General features: G+C 45.3%; 1 protein-coding gene across 3 annotated transcripts in view; it reads right to left on the bottom strand.

Annotated features, from left to right (window-relative positions):
* Positions 1-272: 272 nt before the first annotated feature.
* The window catches only part of trappc9 (trafficking protein particle complex subunit 9), a 292,659-nt gene continuing 276,630 nt past the window's right edge, over positions 273-16,301 (bottom strand). For all 3 annotated transcript variants that reach the window (XM_014177784.2, XM_014177781.2, XM_014177782.2), the window contains 2 exons: positions 1,406-1,629; positions 273-1,272 (listed from right to left, as the gene is read on the bottom strand). In XM_014177784.2, the coding sequence (XP_014033259.1) occupies positions 1,087-1,272; positions 1,406-1,629 (410 nt within the window). In that variant the 3' untranslated portion in view covers positions 273-1,086. The remainder of the gene's footprint in view (positions 1,273-1,405; positions 1,630-16,301) is intronic.

The raw sequence follows: 16,301 nt of genomic DNA on the forward strand, positions 1-16,301 counted from the left end.
TTAATGTTTTGTACTCTGTGTATATTACACATGAGCACCGGCACTTTATTCTCTCTCCTTAATTTACCAGTGGTAAACCTGGAGAGTTGATGCATCATGCATTACTTTATGGGCTTCTGTCTGAACGAAGGGGATGGGTTACAGCGCAGCATGGGAATTTATATCTCCTACATTAAGTTACCAGGTAAGTTTACAAGACTTGTCAATTTGCCAGACAGAAGAATGAGTGCAACTCTTTGCTCCTATTTATCAAATACATGCAAACAACGCCCTTTCAGAAGTTGGCTAAACTCAACATTTATTATTAACATGCATTGTAGGATTTTATTGCTAGACAGTGATACAGAGGCCCAAATATACAAGCGCAGTAGTAAAAATCCATGTTTACGGAGCGAGCGAGAGAGAGAGAGATCAAGCTAATTGCAGTAGCAGAAAGCAATAGATGTGATTGTGCATTCATGTGGTGGAATAATACACCTCAGAATATATGACCTAATTTCCATAGAGAGAGAAGTAGAATCATGTAACCAGGAGGATACTGCTAACCATGTTTACAGGAGAGTATCTCTACGGTGCTGCGCAGACAGATTGTTGTGAGAGAAGGGTTGGACACATAACACAGAACTTGACTGGACCTGACACACTTTTCCCATTTGGAGCGCACCAGGATGGTACAGTGCCATACATCAATGGGAAGTTGAGTGAAAAGCAGGAAAGAGGTGACCTTTTCACACGAGCAATACAAAACGTCCATGGCCGATACGTTTCAATGATTATGGTGATGAAATTCATCATATGATTTCAAAGGTGATTTCCAAAATCCAGTAAGAGCTACTGTATCCGACATGCTTTAACAGAGAGTACACACAAAAACCCATAGCAGCTATTTACAAATGATTGAGTGACATCAGCTAACCGCTAGAATATTTAGTCCAATGTCCTCTCTCCTGGAGTGCTCCATCCATCCATGCCTTCAGCGGTGTGCAGCAAGTGGGTGAACCCGTCTCTCCTCGTTTACATCTGATGTTTAGAGACTAGGAGAATCGAGAAAAAGACGTTTGATATTCACGGATAGAGTGCCAGGCTCTATGCCCCAGCCTCTATGGGTGCCTCCAGGGCTTTGATGTGCACGCTGGGCAGGCCGAACCAGGATGGGGGCAGCTCCTTTCCCTGGCCAGCACTGTCATCCTGGAACTTGATGTTAAGGTAGAAGTCTCCCGTGTAGAGGAACAGGAGGGCTCCCATACACACAGAGTTCTCTGTGGGCTTCACCTAGGAAAACAACACAAAAGAGACATTCAGAGTGCTTTGGAGAGCTAACTCATTGGAGAATAGTTTCACCACCAATCACACACACACACACACACACACACACACACACACACACACACACACACACACACACCGTGTCTATGTAGAAGGTGTTAGATCCAATGAAGGTGACTGCGTCCTGCAGGTCATAGTTCTGAACTCCGTTGTGGTAGTCCTGGAAGGGAACCACGGTCAGGGCGAACGGTCCGACCTCGTTCTTACTACGATTGGTCAGTTTCACCTCCAATGGCACGGCGTCGCCCACCCTACAGTCGGCGATGATGTCACAGTCACACGGTTTCCCGTTCACCACCACATCTAGAGAGAGGGAGTTGGGGGATGAACACCTACATATCCAGACATTGTTTCAATTACCACATGGAAGCATAGATTGCTGTGTGCACAGTCACAGTTGTTCCTCTATGAAATATTAATGCTTGGTTGGATTTGAGGTTTTACTACTATTTCTGTAATTAAACACATTATCAGTATGGTTGTCTTGAGAGAACCTGTAGCTTTGAAAATAAAAGCAAAATGAGGGCTGCAACTGATATCAAGTCTTTTAGATAGTAAGGAATGAATTTGTGAACAGAAGACAGACTTGTGGAGATCTTAAATGTGTCATGGAACAATTTCGCTCAACATGTATTTTTCCCAATCACAGGCGTGTCTCTCTCCGTCTTCCCAACAACCTGCATTCACATCTCAGAATGACCCACCCTCAGAGCTCTCTCTCTCTGCTATGCCATTTCCATTTCATTTGCATTCATGAAAACACTGTACACAGCCTTCACATGTGCGGACATATCTCGCAGCACATTGTTTCTGGTGTGGGATCAATAGTTTAAGAGGAGCTTTTATTTAAATGAATGGAGAGCGAGGGAGCTCTGGGGATTGAAGGAATTCAGACTGCATCCTATCAATCTCACGCATGACTCATTACTGTCTAGAAGGGATGTTGGAAACCTCCAGCCCCACCTCATTCTACCCCCATACTCTCACAGAGAGGCACCATCTCTCCCCTCTTTCTGCATCGCCCCTCTCTGACATGTCCAACTGAGTTGAATTAAGGTGTAAATTACATTTCTCTAGTGTGTAGCCAATCCAGATATGGCACTGTTTGGTTCAGGTGGAACCACCACGTTTGTTTCTATAATGAGCTCTGTGGTTCTTCTGCTCCTCTGGGGGGAGGGAGGGAGAGAAACACACACACACACACACACACACACACACACACACACACACACACACACACACACACACACACACACACACACACACACACACACACACACACACACACACACGTGCAATGCCTTGTGGCTGTAGTTAGAAGTGCCAGTCAGCCATTGAGGCCATGCGACATGAAAGAGCCGGGTGTGAGTGTTGTGGTGCGTCCTCTGCTGTGGTGTGTTGTACCACAGACTGCGGAGCCTCACAGGCAGACGTACACAGACTGGGAGCCTGAAGACTGGAGGGAGCTACCAGAGAGCTGAGCCGTGCCACACTGAGCCCCCTCCCTAGTGAAACAGAGCCAGGGTGTCCCACCCCAGGGAATCTGCAACTCTATCACAGTGCCATTCAGCTCCACATCTAACACTACACTATGTTGAACCTGGAACGACACATTCAGCTACACATCTACACTGTATGTTGAACCTGGAACGACACATTCAGCTACACATCTACACTGTATGTTGAACCTGGAACGACACATTCAGCTACACATCTACACTGTATGTTGAACCTGGAACGACACATTCAGCTACACATCTACACTGTATGTTGAACCTGGAACGACACATTCAGCTACACATCTACACTGTATGTTGAACCTGGAACGACACATTCAGCTACACATCTACACTGTATGTTGAACCTGGAACGACACATTCAGCTACACATCTACACTGTATGTTGAACCTGGAACGACACATTCAGCTACACATCTACACTGTATGTTGAACCTGGAACGACACATTCAGCTACACATCTACACTGTATGTTGAACCTGGAACGACACATTCAGCTACACATGTACACTGTATGTTGAACCTGGAACGACACATTCAGCTACACATCTACACTGTATGTTGAACCTGGAACGACACATTCAGCTACACATCTACACTGTATGTTGAACCTGGAACGACACATTCAGCTACACATCTACACTGTATGTTGAACCTGGAGCGACACATTCAGCTACACATCTACACTGTATGTTGAACCTGGAACGACACATTCAGCTACACATCTACACTGTATGTTGAACCTGGAACGACACATTCAGCTACACATCTACACTGTATGTTGAACCTGGAGCGACACATTCAGCTACACATCTACACTGTATGTTGAACCTGGAACGACACATTCAGCTACACATCTACACTGTATGTTGAACCTGGAACGACACATTCAGCTACACATCTACACTGTATGTTGAACCTGGAACGACACATTCAACTACACATCTACACTGTATGTTGAACCTGGAGCGACACATTCAGCTACACATCTACACTGTATGTTGAACCTGGAACGACACATTCAGCTACACATCTACACTGTATGTTGAACCTGGAACGACACATTCAGCTACACATCTACACTGTATGTTGAACCTGGAGCGACACATTCAGCTACACATCTACACTGTATGTTGAACCTGGAACGACACATTCAGCTACACATCTACACTGTATGTTGAACCTGGAACGACACATTCAGCTCCAGCTAGCTATACGTCTGCATTGCCAATCTACCGAGCAGTCTCTTAACTCACTGCAATAGACTAAGCTACTTCTGTCAGAACCCGAGAATACGTACACAGAGGTTCTCTAGAGGAGAACGTTGTGTGTCTCCCTGTCTGTGGGAAAAAGTTGTCTCCAAAACGTGTTGTGATGGAATATGATTGACAGTGTAAGAAGAGAGGGAGAGACGACTGAGACAGAAGACAGTCAAGTCAAACAGTAGCAATGTGATCAGTACAGAGATGTAACGTCACAACATTACCATTACCCCTGAGCAGCAGAGGGTTCTTCTGGTAGGAATCCACTCTCCGTTGTAACTGGATTCTACACTGTATAATCCAGATGATTTGCTTGTCTTTTTACTCACATAAAAGCCAGGTAATTATTTGGTGCAATTATGCTAAACATGGATCTGTGAGTATTTGAATAGTCCCGTTAACATATTGTTCATGATATTTGGGCTTTAGTGTCTCCACAGCTTGAAGGGACCTGTGGGACTTAACAATACACTCCGACAGTACACACCATTCATAGGTAGGAGATTCTAACGTGACACCATTCATAGGAAGGAGATTCTAACGTGACACCATTCATAGGTAGGAGATTCTAACGTGACACCATTCATAGGTAGGAGATTCTAACGTGACACCATTCATAGGTAGGAGATTCTAACGTGACACCATTCATAGGTAGGAGATTCTAACGTGACACCATTCATAGGTAGGAGATTCTAACGTGACACCATTCATAGGTAGGAGATTCTAACGTGACACCATTCATAGGTAGGAGATTCTAACGTGACACCATTCATAGGTAGGAGATTCTAACGTGACACCATTCATAGGTAGGAGATTCTAACGTGACACCATTCATAGGTAGGAGATTCTAACGTGACACCTTTCCAATTGGTTAGATTTAGTTGTTCAAAAGCTTGTTGCTAGGAGATATGCATATTACAGGTACAGTTGTAAACAGGGATGATGAATTCCAACACATTAACTAGTGAACAAAAGAGGAAGGCAGGTGTGAGATGAGCTGAGTCACAGGCTGGTTTCTGTCGGGGGGCCGGAACATAATCATTTGTACACTGGAAATTGACCACAACTAAACCCCAAATTAGATTATATTTGAAAATACCAATGATTTGTAGCTGAACTTCTGGTGATTTTAGACTTTTTCTTTTAACTAAAAACCTTTGGGGGCCCAGATACAAAACACTAGAGGGACAGCTCTGACCCGCCGGCCGCCAGTTGCCAATCCCTGGTCGACACACACGTCCACACGCAAGCACACACACACACACGCCTCAATCCCCGCCTGCACATTTACAACACAAACTCCTGTTAACTCCTCTCCTCCTTGGTAGTCTGCACAAAGCCTGAGTGACTGAGGGAGTCATTAAGGGAATACTTCAGCTCAACTCAGAGTTAAGTACAGCCTGCAGTGGGAAGGAAGCCCAGGGTTACAGGGGAGGAACCTGCAGTAAAGAACTAATGGCTATCACATTGACATTAGACGGCAGTTCTACCTCAGACCTTGTATGCCTTTCAATAAAATGCTTAGCCATGCTGCACCATTATAAGGGCCATAAGAAATAGTTTCACTTTAAGGCTACATACAGAGTCTTTCTGTATTCAGACAGCATCATAATCAAGACCTCCTGGGATTGCTGAGCACCGATGTGTGAGCTGAGTGGATTCCGCGCTGTCCTCTTCCACCGCCATGATAAACATATCATGGTCTCTAAATAAGTAATAGATTCTGGTTGGTGTTCCTCTTAACCAATGAACAAAGGTAAAGCCTGAAGCAACCCAGGCCTGTGATTGGTTGACTGAACGAGGCACCCAGCATCTTGTTCCATTTTCTCCAGAGAAGAATGTGACAGATTTCTCCTTAATAGCATACGCTGCATAGTGTGTGTGTGTGTTTACCGTGCGTCAGTTAAACACTACCCCCATGGTTCCCTGCCCTGCATGGTTCTCAGTGCTAGACAGGTGTGTGATGTAAACAAGGTGATTAAACCATGTGTGTGATTTAAGTCTTTGGGGGTTTGAGTAAACACACCTTACCCCATCACCCCAGGGCCGCAGTGCTGAGAGGATGAAGTGAAGCAGAATGAATAGTTCAATTAAAAGACCATGTTTTGTTACCGAACAAGAAGCCACCTATAACAGGAGAGAGAGAGAAGCTGGAGAACAAATGGTTCCCTCTCCTCATTCTCATACTGGTGTATTAGAGGGAGGGAGGGAGAGAGAGAGGAAAGGAGGGAGGGAGGAAAGGAATGGTGAGAGAAAGAGGAGGAATAGAAAGGTTGGGAGGAAGGAGGAGGAGCCGTCTGACAGAAGAATTGTACTAATAAAACACCAAACACAGACATATAGACAAATTCCAGCAGACTGGGTAGTGGGGGAATAGAGACAGAGAGAGAGAGAGAGAGAGAGAGAGAGAGAGAGAGACAGCAGAAGAGAGAGAGAGAGAGAGAGACAGCAGAAGAGAGAGAGAGCGCGAGCAAGAATGAGCGAGAGACAGAGAGAGAGACTTCACTGCAATTAAACACACCACTAGCTACAACAGCTGCTCCTTTTGCAGTCGCAACAAGTGGTCTGTAGCTTTCTTCTTGTTGCTGTGGCCACACTCTATTGCGGAGGCAAAGAGCTGCGCTGCGGCGTCACCACAGCAACCACACTTGGCCCCAGCCAGTGCAGGGCAGAGAGAGAGATATAGGAGAGAGAGCTAGATGGAGGAGAGAGAGCGAGTGAGGGAGAGAGCGTGAGCGGGAGGGAAAGAGAGAGTGAGAGGAAAAGAAGGAAAGAGCGAGGGAGAGAGGAAAAAGAGGGAAAGAGAGAGGAAAAGAGGGAGAGAGAGAGCGGGAGGGAAAGAGAGAGAGAGAGCGGGAGGGAAAGAGAGAGTGAGCGGGAGGGAAAGAGAGAGGGAGAGAGAGAGGGAAAGAGAGAGGAAGAGAGAGTGAAAGAGAGAGAGACCTGCTGAATACACTACATTACGATACGAGTGAGGATATCACTGATGAAAACTAGCGAGTCTGTGAGATAAAACAAACCTCACAGCATCTCTTCTCTACTTCTATGTGACAGAAAAACTACGTGTTTACCTGATTTGTTTGATATTAATAGTTAGCAATTAATACTTAACAAATAGGAAGACATTTATGTTCTGTTTAATTGTGTTTCTGTAGTTAGTCTGGGCGTATGGTCAAGAAATGGGTTTTGCTAGAGATAGCTCGAGCTGACAATGACTTGGTGATAAAACCTAAAGCTGGCATTCCATAGACAAGATGTGGTGTGTGTGTGACCCGAGACAGAGAGAGCTTGGAAGAGTTTAGAGAAACGCCTCATTGTCTCATCATCCTGGCATCTGGGAAACTAAGCCGGGTTGGAACCAGTCTGACTAAGCATTTTTAGGTCCTATATAAGATCAGTTTTTCCCCCCGTTTTCAGTTAGGCTCTCGGCCCAAGACTGTAGGGTTGACGGTTTCATTATTGCAATAACGAACCGATATTGAATAAAGATGATAGTTGAAGAAATGACAAAGTGTCTCTCACTTGATTAGAATATTCCACAACAAGCTACAGCAGATAAGGTCTCCTCTCTAGGAATTACACCTATGTTTTAGAGAGGTGCCAATTCTCCAGGCTGAGTGTGTGTGCGTGTGTGTGTGTGTGTTCAGTGGCAGTCGTAGCGTATCACCAGGTTGACTCAACACAGCTGCATGATTGAGTCAGTCAGTCAGTCACATTCGATAGGAAGGAGACTGGAGGACTCAGCAGGAAGACAGAGACGCTGCTGCTGCATGGCATGACATGCTCAGTGCATAGCTTCTCCCATGGGGGTTCTCTCTTACATTATGTCTGGGTCTTAACTACTTCTAAATACTAGCTATCACCTGATTCTGCTAGTTCAGGAGAGACCTTTGGTCATGTTAAGGTAGCTGTGTAGTTACACAGGCGGTATGGTTCTATTTAGGATGCCTTTCAGGCTAAATCAAGTGCCCCTTACGTAGTTGAAAGAAAACAAATACTATGTGGACCCAGGTGTGGTAGCTAGGCCTAGTTGGAGGCCTAGCTACAGGGAAAGTTTAATAGTGCCCAGTTACCACTTTAGGCCAGGGTCCTTGATGGATAAACTGATGGGAGCCTGGGTGTGCTGGCTGTCTAAAGGTTGGTTGGGATGTGTGTGTGTGTGTGTGTGTGTGTGTGTGTGTGTGTGTGTGTGGTGTGCCCGTAAAAGGTTGCGTTGTGGCGTGGTGTAACTAAAAATATCCCCACCCCCAGCGCCATCTGGCCCTTTACAACTATCGCCATAACAACCAGCAGCACCACTTCTGCTGTCTTTCACCACCATGAACAATCAGCTTTTAAAGATTCAATCTGTTACAGCGGGAGGAGAGAGGAGAAGAGGGAGGGAAGGGAAGAGTAAGAGAGGAGAGAAGTTAGGGAAATACAATGTTTTGTCTTCACAAGCTAGGTTTCCAATCCAATTGGTGACAGATGGTCATGCAAATATTATAAAATAGGCATAAATAAAATGATGCACAACTTTCCTACCAATGGTGTTTCTACCATACTGACTTGTTGCTGATAAAAATCAGTACGTGATGACAAGTACTTTTTCGCTTAAATTTTCATGTACCGACTAAAAATGAAAAGTTCGATGGGTTTCCATCGCATTTGAATCTCTACCGATAGTTTTGTTACAAAAAACGTTGCGTTAAATAACAAATGTTCCTACTCTGGTCTTGGCACATGCGTGCTAGCCAACCGCTGGCTGCTACAGTCTGGGTAGACTGTGTGGGTAGGCTGTGTTGGTAGGCTGTCCGGGTAGGCTGTGTGGGTAGGCTGTGCAGGTAGGCTCGCGGGTAGCCTGTGCGGGTAGGCTGTGTTGGTAGGCTGTGCGGGTAGGCTGTGCAGGTAGGCTGTGCGGGTAGGCTGTGCGGGTAGGGTACCCGGGTAGGCTGTGCGGGTAGGCTGTGCGGGTAGCCCGTGCAGGTATTTTTATTTATCAAATGGCAGTCAAGCATCGATCATCATGTCACCAGACTAATACCCTTGATATTTATTGGAAAGGAGTATCAAGCTTATCACGTGCACTTGTGAACTTCCTCATAACTTATTTCATCTGTAGCCTAACAAACTGCATGCTTTGCCGAGTTGTAGAGGACGTCACACTATGGCATGACTCAACGTTTACTTCAAAATGTTATTATATCAATATGTCAATTTCTTCTATAAGGAATTTTACTGACACAAAATGATCCCACCATGTCGAACGAACATTTATAAATGTCTGCATTTATAAAATTGTACATATTTTTTTTAGATGGTATGACTTTACTTGTGGTTACGGTCTAGTTCGTTTGTATTGATTATACAAGTTGAGGTACACAACATACACAATACCTTCACTCAGTTTGTGGACTACTGTCTGTAATATCTAAAGCATGTGACAGACTTAAGAGCTGGGAGGTAGTCGCTCTACTGCTTTGGCCAGCTATGTAGCAACACATGCAGCATGGATGATAAAGAGTAAAATCAAAACATGTAATGCCAATTTAGAACCCATTTATTGCAACACACTTATAAAGGCTCGGAGTAATGTTGAGGCATCTGTGCCTCTCTATCAATGACTGTCGTTACGTCACGGTTACTGTACGCTAACACGTTTTACACAGAATTGGTTGAATACCAATGATCAAACTTATTGGCAAGCCCCCTAGCTACCCAGCTGGGGAGTGTAGCACTGTTTTTGTTGGGGGATGAGTGATTTCATTGGTCCTCTGTGTGAAATGCGGCTATTGCACTGTACAGAGCTCTGAGAGTAGAGCTGGCTGGTATCAGGGCTTTTGGCCGAGACAGAGGGAGAGAGCAGTGGCTCTGTGACCAGATCAGACAGACCAATGGCTCTGTGACCATCTCTGAGAGAGAGAGAGACAGCGAGAGAGACAGCGAGAGAGACAGCGAGAGAGAGAGAGAGAGAGAGAGAGAGAGAGAGAGAGAGAGAGAGAGAGAGAGAGAGAGAGAGAGAGAGAGAGAGAGAGAGAGAGAGAGAGAGAGAGCCTAAGTAATGTAGAGATTGACTGGCCCCCGCCTGACTGACTCTCCCGCTTATCAACTAGAAAAAAACTGTGGCCGCATACACACACCTGCCTCTCTCCTCTGAATGGTTGTCATTTTGGCTGCTGGCTACAGGCCGACCTGCTTCTTCCCAATGAGAGAGCTTTAATTAGTAGAAGTTCTATGAAGCATGACTAATACTGCACGCACGCAAGACAGTTAGATGCACAAATATCATACCACCCCCAAAATGCTAACTTCATCTGTTATTGTAATGGTGAAAGGTTAGCATGTCTTGGGGGTATGATATAAAATGCTAACTTCATCTGTTATTGTAATGGTGAAAGGTTAGCATGTCTTGGGGGTAAGATATAAAATGCTAACTTCATCTGTTATTGTAATGGTGAAAGGTTAGCATGTCTTGGGGGTAAGATATCTGTAACTTTCTCACTCATCATTATTCCAGATTCCATCAGGACTACGCGTCATCATGGTTGCATCCACATGAATGTAGAAGTGTTTAGAAACATATTCTACACTTATTTACAATAAAAGCTCACTGCATACTGGAGTGTTTAAATAGCGTTGACGTATCCACAGACAACAGGGATGTTTCCCTTCTTCTTCCACTGTGGACTCTCTGTCTATAGATGCAGATCTCTGTGGTCGCCGTAGCACCAGCACCCCATAATAATGTACGTAACAAGGAGATGGAGAGAGAGTGGCCAGATGCCATTGGATACCACTGGCTCCAATCTAAAGATGGAAATGTAATTTGTTGTGTCTCATTTGATCCCTCTCTCTGACTCTCCTTTTTCTACTTCAGTCAGAACCAATTGAGGCAATTTCCATGTATAATTATCTATTCTATTTGGGGCTTCCTGAACTGAATTGGCAGCGTCTGGTCATTTGTTATTCAGTCCAGATCGGCCATCACAGCCCCAGAGGGAACGTGTTCACTGCATATGGCCAGGGGGAAGCAGGCTACATTTACTCCAATAAATGGTTGCTAAGAATATAATTGTTATGCGTTCCAAGTGGCACAGCGGTCTAAGGCACTGACCCGGGTTCGTTCCCAGGCTGTGTCACAACCGGCCGTGACCATAGGGCGGTGCACAATTGGCCCAGGTGTGTCCGGGTTTGGGGAGGGGCTTTACTTGGCTCGTGGCGGGCCAGACGCCTGCAGGCTGACTTCGGTCGTCAGTTGAACGGTATTTCCTCTGACACATTGGTGCAGCTGGCTACCGGGTTAAGCGGGCGGGTGTTCAGCAACACGGTTTTCCGGGTCATGTTTCGGGGACGCATGGCTCGACCTTCGCCTCTCCCGAGCCCGTTGGGGAGTTGCAGCGATGAGACAAGATCGTAATTGGATGTCACAAAATTTGGGAGAAAAAGGGGGTAAAATACAAACAAATAATAAGAAATATTGTTAGACAATGCTCTATGGTACAGGCAGCACAGCACACCCACACACTCTGAACTAACAGGTCAGTTCTGTGTTTTCCACCTCAATGGTTAACGATGTGGTGAAGGTATAAGCTGATTCTAGATCTGTGCCTAAGGGCAGCAGAGCCTAAACTGCAGTAAACATTGTTCAGCCTGGTTCAGAACCATGGACAGCTCTGGATAGCCTACCTCCTTCAGTCCTGCCATAATTACTGAGTCAGTGCATTTTCTTTCAAGAACCATCATAGCAGATGTTTATGATTCAAGTCAGAATCAACCAAGAAAAGCTGAAATGGTCAGACTTTCACAGTTAGTGGCCTCCCGGAGAGAGTTCCAACCAATGAATGTAGGCTTCCAGCCCCAGCCATCAGAGTGTTATACAGAGCTCTTAAAGAGGGGATGTCACGGAGACTACAGCCATACGGCACACGTGTCATAACGGAACGGAAAAACGGAATAGAAAATATATTAGTGGGACAAAAGGGTGTTAAGGATGGTGAATGCTAACCTGTTGTATCTGAGAAGTATGCCACTCAGAAAGAAGGAATTCCGTGGTGAGAATTAAGTAACTAAGGCCCTGTTCAAAATAAAACCCTGCACTTCTTATTTGTAAATAACCAAACGGTGCTTCCCCGACACAGCAAAGTGAGAAATGACTATGAACAGCTGATTCTCTAAGAGGTAGGTAGGGAAGAGAAGAGCGGTGAGAGAGAAGTGAAAGAGCATTATTGTATTTTATTAGGGAGAGGACCGAGTCTGCACCACCTCAGCTGCTGAAACCTGGTGAAATCAATGTTTGACTGTCATTTTACAATTAGATTTAGGCTAAAAGCTGTGTTTGTTCAGATGGGCTCTCAAAGGGGACCCGTCACAGCATGAGGCTGTTATTACTGTGATGTTTGCATACGGAACATTCATTTGTGATGTTGTGTGATAGACTCATGATATGACTTCATCCTCCAGCACAACTTCCCCCTCTGTTCATAGCAGTCTATTCATGCACAATAACACAGACCCCCCCCAGGCGTCCAGCCATTAGGCTACAGTCAGAATCACAGGTTGGAAAACCAGCATCATATTCCTATTCTCTAAAGGCCAAACAAACAGTAAACAAACAGCTTTCAGCATTTTCCAAATGACTTTCATTAGCGTTATCGCCACCCTTTTGAGCTGCATCACCCCCCTGCATCCCCGATAGAGACAAAGGAGATATGAGTACAACTCTGAGGACTCGTGCTTGGGCTGTGTTAGTATGAAGCCAGTGATTTATGTCAGAGCTGAACCGAGCAGAGCTAGGCACTGAGGATCCACTTGAGCACAAAGCAACGAGCCATTCGCTGCAAAGCCCTGCTAATCACGTAGATAGATCATATATATATAGAAGAGAATTCAAATGATTCCCTATTTCCCCAGCAGACTACAACAGCCACAGTGTTCTGGGGGCTAGAGAAATAACAACAGATTTCAAAGGCCAGATTGTAGGGAGGAATAATGAAGTCAAAAACAGCTGTTTGACTAACTCTAATGTGATAATCCAGCTCTCTCTAACATCCAGAGCAGAGGTAGGCAACACTGGGCCTGGAGGGCCACTTTATGTTTTTGAATTAAATAACTTGGAAGACAAAATGTGTTGAATTTAGTCAATCACTGAACCGGCCAATTAGCTCAGTTGGTCTGGTGTGGTGCCTAGTTGTGGACCATATCCTGCGATACCTGCGGCACTCCAGGAAGAAGGTTGCTTACCCCTGATCTAGAGAATTCTATAAAGGAGACATCTTTCCTTGGAGAATAGAATTTTAACAGCATTTATCACTTAAAGTAAGACAGATTATTTAACGATAAGCCTAGCCAATGTGTTTTACCTAGCCATTCTTATGCTTCAACGGCCCAACATGACACCGTCCGTTGTTCTTCTCCCAACATGGTTTTAACATGGTCCAACATGGTTTAACATGATAGCATCCATTGTTCTTCTCCTACATGATTCATGGTAACATTAGCCTACCTTCCACTCTGAAAACCCTTAAGAACATTGGGATTCTAGTCATTTCACGAGTTACATCTTTGCACAGATCACATCTCATTTAAAAGTGGGTGTATTGTTTTGTTCCTCAGTCTTCAGCCTAAAGGAAATCATTCGTATTAATGTGAGATGACCTTCCCCATGGAGGATGACTGTTATTCCTTATTCATAAAGGATACAGTACCACTCATCATCGCTGATTAATATTAGCATGCTACAACATGCCTTAGACAAGAGAACTCATTACACTTCATTTTAGTCTAAAATAATGTTCATAGAGACAGTAGATGATGGTTAACATGGCTTTGCCTTCAGAACAGCCTCAATTCGTCGGGGCATAGACTCTACAAGGTGTTGAAAGCGTTCTACAGGGATGCTGGCCCATTTTGACGCCAATGCTTCCCACAGTTGTATCAAGTTGGCTGGATGTCCTTTGGGTGGTGGACAATTCTTTATACACACGGGAAACTGTTGAGTGTGAAAAACCCAGCAGCATTGCAGTTCTTGCCACACTCAAACTGGTGCGCCTGGCACCTACTACCATAAACTGTTCCAAGACACAAATCTTTTGTCTTGCCAAATCACACTCTGAATGACACACGATCCATGTCTCAATTGTCTCAAGGCTTAAAAATCTTTTAACCTGTCTCCTCCCCTTCATCTACGCTGATTGAAGTGGATTTAACAAGTGACATCAATAAGGGATCATAGCTTTCACCTGGATTCACCTGGTCAGTCTATGTCATGGAAAGAGCAGGTGTTCTTAATGTTTTGTACACTCAGTGTATAACATTAGTCTACGATGAGACGGTGTGTTCCAGTGAAGTAAACACAGTCTACTCTACAACGCAGTAAGAGGAGTAGCATGAATCTCTAAAGACAAACAATAACAGGCACTCAACAACAACACTGAGAGAATTGTCTTCATTGTATTCATTCAACGCACATATGAAATGCATTATCCTCTGGGGTGCCATACAGGAGAACAGATATAAAGCCATTTATCTACTATCACTATCAAATATTTGCCAACTGGGAGAGTATAGCAGTTCACTGAGCTGGAGCTGTATTGTGTTGTAAAAGGATCCACCTGTTTTTCCTACAGTATGACATCATTTCTCTCTTCAAGACTGGAAAAATAAACAGTAGCATGGACAACGGCCTGCCATTATCCCAATACACGCACAGGTACACGCCTGCCACTAACTTAATACACTGGTGCACGCACGCACGCGCACACACACACGCAAAATGGCCCGCTTCTATCCCAATACATTGACTGACTCCTGCACCGTTACCAATACTAGGACTAGGAGGACTATGAGGGAGGGATGGAGGGAGACGAGGGGAAAGTGGAGAGAAGAGAGGATGAGGGATCGGGGGAGAAAACACCTTCAGTGCTGAACCAGCTTTATTAAGCTACAGGACGATTCACCTGGGTGGATCAGTGAAGAACATGGCGAGCTGTCATACCCTGCACCGCACACGCTATAAAAGCACACTTTGATTTCCTGCCTTATTACATTTCACCACACCCGTCTTTAAATCAGCTCTCACACAAATGATGCAAATGAGGCACTTTTACCTTTGATATTACTCCTTAATAAGCAGACATACCTTAATGCATAGCAACAAGTCCTTCACGTTAAAGACAAAGACAACGGGCCTCCCGACTGGCACAGCAGTCTAAGGCGTCGCTGCAAACCCGGGTTCGGTCCCGAGCTGTATCACAACCGGGCGTGATCGGGAGTCCCATAGGGCGTCGCACAATTGGCCCAGCGTCGTCCTGGTTAGGGGTGCCGGGCCGGCCGCCTGCAGGCTGGGTTAAGCGGGCGGGTGTTAAGAAGTGAGGTTTGGCGGGTCATGTTTCAGAAGACGCATGACTCCACCTTTGCCTCCCGAGCCCTTTGGGGAGTTGCAGCGATGAGACAAGATCAAAATGTAAAAACAAGACAAAGTCAACGGAGGCAAAACCAACTCTAGCTTTGGTTCCCTGAGCTATCTTCATTTAGCTTTAGCCGTTTGTTCAATGAGGCCTGCACTTCAATTTGATTTACCCTGCAGGAGACGGGAACCTCTTTCTCTCCCATGGAGGGACAGATAGACAAGTCAAAAGACAGACAGACTACGCTAGACCACACAGGTCAGAGTCAGGGAGCGAATGCATGCCAACTAGTCAAAGCATCTCCATTTGAAAAACTCATTAAGCCACTTGATTAAGGAAACCCTTTAATGTATTTCTGAGGGTGTCACACAGTGAAGGGCACCAAGACCTCACGATTCGACGCAATCAACGTTTTCACCAGCGTTCTTATTACCAGTCTGTAAAGTGGATGTTCCTTTCGGTCTCCTTCCACCACCTCCTCTGGATGCGTGCCCGCCTTACTGTGGGAGGAGCCCTGCCTGCCTGAACCGTCACGGACTTAACACACTCACACTAACCACTCCTAGTGAGGCTGCAGCCGCATGTAGCCATGCCAGTCCGCCAGAGGATCTCCTGGGGAGGAACAGCCAGACAATAGCTGCTAAATGAGTGTCATCAGTTGTGTAAAGATATGGGTAGAACTAAATCCTGCTGACATGCACACCCTGAGGCCACAGTGCGCTGGCGAGCATCAGCACATTTTGTTATCCTGCTCCTGTTTTTAGGTCTGAGGAAGGGAACATTTTTAAGGACGAGTGATGCTTTATTTCTTC

The sequence above is a fragment of the Salmo salar genome, chromosome ssa27, assembly GCF_905237065.1.
Source record: "Salmo salar chromosome ssa27, Ssal_v3.1, whole genome shotgun sequence".
NCBI classification, from domain to species: Eukaryota; Metazoa; Chordata; class Actinopteri; order Salmoniformes; family Salmonidae; genus Salmo; species Salmo salar.